The following is a 6087-nucleotide window of genomic DNA, read 5'->3' on the forward strand; positions in this document are numbered from 1 at the left end:
TTAAAAGATACTTGGAAGGAAAGGCATCAGTGTTATGGACAAACTAAAGATGTAGTATAACCCTCAACCTTAAGAGACTTAAGAGACTGAATGTCTTAATATAAGAGTGATTGAGTCCATGAGTAGAATTAGTCAAAGAACAAGTAATATATTTTTGTTATCACACGAAACAAAATTCCAAACAATTTTCTCATGAAAATTATTAAAATAAAAGGAATATATATATATATATATATATATATATATATAGTTTTGTATCATATACACAACTACCTTTCATGCATGAATACAAGGGTATGTAGTCTAGAAGCTCATTTCTTCTTCATAAATTTTTGGGCATAATCAATGAGTTTGTCAAGTTCAGCCTCGCTAATAAGGCCATCTTTATCTGCATCAGCATATGTCATGCCATAGGAAGCTTTCTCAAATGGAATAATTGAACCTAGAAAAGCAAAAGCTTTTGTTAGCTCCCTTACGTTGAGAAAACCATCCTTGTCGCTATCATGATATTTAAAAATCTCCTTCATCTGCTCTCGACTAAATTGCATATTAGATGCCTTTAGTTGAGTATTTGAACTAAGCTTGGGCCCGACATTCTTATTATCTCTAAAGATTTCCGGTACCATGCCTTGATTGTTGACTTGAGTTGAAGCTCGAGCAATGCCACTAAAAGCTTTTAGTTGAACATTATCACCATTTCTAGTACACTTTTTGATCATCTCATTTGCTTCATACTTAGCCATGGAAGCTTGAAGTTTGGGGATGAACATTGTTATACCAATGCTATATTTGTTTGTAAGGAAAGTTTGAAAAGGTACAAACCTCAACCCCATATTTAGTCTTTTATACTAATCAAACTTGGTTTGCCTTTACAGTCTTATTCCACTGAACATTGAATCAAAGAAAAATATTATTAAAATATTTTAAAATATTACTTTACACATGCAACTAAGAACGTGTTTCATATGAAAAAAGAATAGAAGATTCTTTTTCTCTAACTAGATTGTATTACCTTTGAATAAGATTTGAATTAGTGATTTTAAAATCGTTTTAACTTAATAATAAAAAAAAAAAAAGTAAAATAACAAATCACCTTAATTTACCATTTAGTCAAACAATAAGATTAATTATTTAATTAAAAGAATATATTTTTTTTCCTTTTCTGAGCACTTTATTCTCTTTTTTAACTTTAATGAAAAAAAAAAAAAAAAAAAAAAAAAAAAAAAAAAAAAACCTCATGTCAAACGTCACTCAAGCACCGCTCATGATTTTTATAAAGAAATAAAATACTTAAAAATAATGCCCAAAATATACAGATTATAGAAGTTTCTTCATAGAAATCTATACAGAAATCTATATCTTTAATAAAGTTTTGTAGACTCAAAGTTTCTTGAGTAATACATGTGGCACCCTCAATTCTAAGATTTTGCTAAAAGTTATTGAAAACACCATATTCTAACATAAGTTTAAGAAAATAAATATACCTATCCTATGTATGTGTCATAGTATCGGCTTGTGATGCTGTCATCACCGGTACAAGAGTTCCTTACCTTTACTTGAAATATAAGAACCACATGGTTTGAGTATTTTAAGAAATACTCCGTTTGTTGGGTTTAGGAAAAGCAAATACATGTAACTCATGATTAAGGACCTGTCATTAAAACAATCATAGGGGTGGCTTCCAGTCAAGACAAAATTGGATTTGTAGTACTTGCCTACAAACGACCCACACATGTGAGTGTGGATCTCCAGGAGGTTTACACCACCTGGACCCCTCATAGTCGAGCTAGCTTTCCGTAGTGACGTCCGGAGGACAACAGATGTAATGACCCTAAATTTCTAGTTACCTAGAGTCGTCGTCATCATGGCGTAATCATATCTATGCATAAATAGGTGTTTAAACTCGTTCATAAAACATAAACTTCATCTTAAAACATTGTCATGGTCTGACCTAAAATAAAAGTAAAACATGGTTTGGTATTTTAAGAAATAATCAGTAAGTGACCCCACTATTGGGGTTAGATGCAAACACACGCAATCATGAGTGGAATGGTTTATATCAGTTTATATTCCTTAGGCAGCTATTCTAAATAGGATAATTGGAGGTGTATTTACTGTTCTACACATGGTTCACACATGCGAGTATGGATTCACCAAGTCAGTTCGCACACCTCCTTGGCCCCATTCTTGTTGGGCGTACGACCCAGATCTTGTCTGCAGTACATAACGTATTTCACGTATTTCAAACACACACAAACTTATCTGCAGTACATAACATATTTTACATATCCATGCTACGGAAGTACACCCCAGATCCTTCGCACGTGCTGGCTCATGATACGATTTTTGTGAGAGAGGACCTAACATATAAGGAAGACCTAATACAAATACTAGATATGGAAGTCAAGCTGTTGAGGAATAAGGAGATAGTCCTTGTTAAGGTCTTATGGAACAACCATAAAGGAGGAAGCCAATTAGAAAAGAGAGAAAGAGATGAGAATCTTGTATCGGACTTATTTCAAGAACTTTGGAAGACAAAAGTTTTTAAAAGGAGGGAAGAATTTGTAATACTTAATCCACTCGCTCCAAAAAAAAAAAAAAATAGTTTATAGTTTTTATTAGTTAGTACAAGTTTGGAGAACAAAGAAACAAGAAAAATTGGAAAAGAAAATGAGAAAATGAAATTTTCAAATTTTTATCAAAATTTTGGGATGTTTAACATTTTATTGAGTGAGATTTTTAAGATGCTCAACCCTGAAACGGTCCAGAAGGGATGAAGAAATTTTGGAAAAATTATAGATTTTTAAAGAAAATAATATTTAAATAATATAAAATGACAACTTACCAAAATACTCCTAAAAGAATGGATAATTACGAAAATGCTACTCTGACAAGGATCAGATTATCCACCATGATCATCTGCACAAAATCCTTCGAAACTCAAATCTCAGCCGTTGGATCTCCCCCAAAAGTGGATATGATCTATAACACTCACAGCTCATCAAATCAACGGCTAAAATTCAAAAACAAGGTCGGTAAGGCCCTCGTTAAAGTAGATAGTTCCGATGAATGATCTAAAAAACTCAAGAATGAAATTGTGGCGATTCTAGACGTTTCAATGGTGGTGGATCATTCATCTATAAATTATGGAGCAGGGACAACTAATAGGAGTTGGAAACGAGTTCAATCGAGACCTCAATTGTGAGTTATGAGCGTTCAGATTTTCGGTATCGTGTTCTCGGATTAACCTCAAATTCAGAAGCTACAATCCATCTTTCCTTTCCAAACTTATTCCTACATGTTCTAAGAAAGATTACCCATAAGTTTGGTGAAGGAAGAAAGCTTCCAAAACGGCCTATCTTATTACCCCTACTTTGTCTGCCATTGAAGGAAGCTCAAAGGAGTGCTCGAAATCCAATCCGAGGCTACAAAGATATTCACCAGACAAGACCTATCCCAATCGATTTCTGCATACTTAAGTTTCATTTTTGAAGCAGGCTGCGAAGATAGATGACCTAAGGAACGTGCTAATAAGGTTCTACGCTCACATGATCATGTTAGGCTATTCCTAGGGAAGACCTTTAGAGTTACAAGCCTAACCCAAAATGTTATGCATAAACCTAGGTTCATCAAAAATCCAAGAAAACACCTAAGACTATGTGAATAACATGCTTAACATTTTGCTATGATCCATGCCTGAAGTAACCATTTGTCTCCCATTACGAGGTGCACCACGAGGCCTCTATTCCTCTTTAGGTGAGATGCCCTACAATATGTATCATGTGCAAGATGCTATGGTGGGCCTACCATTTCTCCCACCTAAATGAGATGTTCTACATCACGATTTGCTAGCAGGATACAACAATTATGACCACAACACTTATGCGTCCATGGGGAGGAAAAAAAAATTAAGGGTTACTTTGGAAAAGTTTTCAAGGAAAATAAACGAGGCACGACATGATAACCTCTAAATTTTAGTTCTTGAAAATATAACAAGAAGTCATATCCTAACTCAAGGTCACGAATAAGAGCCTACAAGTAGGCTACTTAGTGAGTTTTACTCACATGTTTATTATTTTTTTTTTTCAGGTAACTAGGAGCTGATCGTGAATGGGAGTAAACTTGGAGTGAGGGCCATGGACTAATCCGGTCCTTAATTTACTATATTTTGTGTTCTTACCGGAGAAGTCAGGGACATGGCACCTAAGAAGGGGACTGCTACAAGACGCCAAAGCTAGAGGCTAGCTTCCGAAAATTCTACGGAAGGAGCACCCGAAGTAGGAATGACCCAACCTCTTGTTCAGGTCCTTGAGACTAAGACACAATAGGGACCTACTCCAAGCCAAACTATGCCCCAAGAGTAACCCACAACCATTGTTAATGTCAATGATGATGAAAGTATGAAGACTAATGTACATATATTACTCACCGTAATATAACGATGGAATTAGGATTGCGTCATAAAGACGTTTTAAAGATGAGAAACCATAGAGACCTCATGCATTCTCTGTGTACATAAACATCGGACCACTTCCCCTTTTACAATGATGAGTATGGACGCGTACATTACGATGACGATGATCATCATGCTGCACATGACACTTAGGGGTCTACTACATCCAGAAGTTGCTACGGACAGCTAGCTCGATTATGATGGGTCCAGGGGGGTGCGAACCGCCTGGGGATTCACGCTCGCACGTGTGGGTCGTGTATAGGAAAGTACTAAACATCTATTTTATTTTTGACTGGAGGCCACCCCCATGATGTTTTTAATGATAAATCCCTAGAGCATGGCTTGCATGTGTTTGCAATATCACGACCCCTATAGTGGGGTCACTAACTGAGTATTCTTCGAAATACTCAGGCAGTGTGCTACATCATTTTCTGGTAAAGGCAAGGCACACCTGTACGACTGACGACGTCATCGCAATCCGAGACCATGACATGTGCATAGGCTAGTAGCATTTTTTTAATTCTTAGACTTATGTTCGAATAGGTTATGCATTTCATGATTTAAATTATTTATTATTATTATTATTTTTATTTGTATGCTTTCGAACATTTAAGACCATAATAGTGTTTTTCAATGACTATGCTATGTTTTACAATGAAGTTATGATTTGATGATAATATTTTAAGACCTAAATTTCGCATACCATCTTAAATTAAGATGATAGTAACAATTTTAGATTAATAGAAATCAAAGTTCGTTATAAATAGATTAAATAGAGTGTACTACTCACAAGGATAACACTTAAGCACTTAAGCAATTTGTAGTGCTCACAAAGGGTAATGCTTAGCAATTTGTAGGGTGACTTGAAGCAAAGTTTTGAAGGTTTTGTTATCAATAGAAAAAAAAATTATAAAAAAGATTTTGTTAAAAAAAAAAAAGAAAGAAGTGCCAAGAGAATCACAATAAAAATTCTTGCCATTAATACGTAAGAATGATGTCTTTCAATCCAGAACTAAGAAACGATTAAAGTTAATTTAGAAAGTTGCTTGCAAAGCACATTCCCTATAATTGAATAGACAAGCAAGATTGAAAGAAACAAAAGCATAATCAACATTCTCAAGTATTTATGCTTACTCTTAACAGCAGAGTTGTGCTTAGGATATCCACCATCAATATTAATGCATACCCCTTTGAAATGAAACTATCAATCATGGTATTTTATCTATTACATGATTATTTGTTTGGATCTTTAACTAAGGACAAACTAAACGGACAGTACACCACCTCTTTAGATTTATTTGATTCTAAGCATCGTTCCAATTTCTAAAAGAAGAATTAATAGAAGAGGAAATAAAAATTTTGCTATCAATACGTACAAAGTTACAAACAATTTTATAGTCAAAATTGCTAAAATAAAAAGATTTTTTTTTTTTTTTTTTTTTTTTTTCATACAAGACAATTACTTATCATACACGAAATGCAAAGGAATGTAGTCTAAAAGCTCATTTTTCTTCATAAATTTTTGGGCATAATCAACGAGTTTGTCAAGTTCAGCCTCGCTAATAAGACCATCTTTTTTTTTTCTTGTTAGGGGCTTCAATTTCTTGAAATTTCTCATGTAGACCTCAATTCAA

General features: G+C 34.3%; 1 protein-coding gene across 1 annotated transcript; it reads right to left on the minus strand.

The window, feature by feature from the left end:
* Positions 1-311: 311 nt before the first annotated feature.
* LOC147794697 (uncharacterized) lies at positions 312-770 on the minus strand. The gene has a single exon (XM_087121039.1). The coding sequence runs from the start codon at positions 768-770 to the stop codon at positions 312-314; it is 459 nt and encodes a 152-aa protein (XP_086977165.1).
* Positions 771-6087: the final 5317 nt, after the last annotated feature.

Source organism: Cucurbita pepo, chromosome 1, assembly GCF_057944985.1.
Source record: "Cucurbita pepo subsp. pepo isolate OVF chromosome 1, ASM5794498v1, whole genome shotgun sequence".
In the NCBI taxonomy this organism is placed as follows: Eukaryota; Viridiplantae; Streptophyta; class Magnoliopsida; order Cucurbitales; family Cucurbitaceae; genus Cucurbita; species Cucurbita pepo.

What these genes read in the sequence shown, in the direction of transcription:
- LOC147794697 (XM_087121039.1), bottom strand. Translation starts at nt 770, where the DNA reads ATGTTCATCCCCAAACTTCAAGCTTCCATGGCTAAGTATGAAGCAAAT.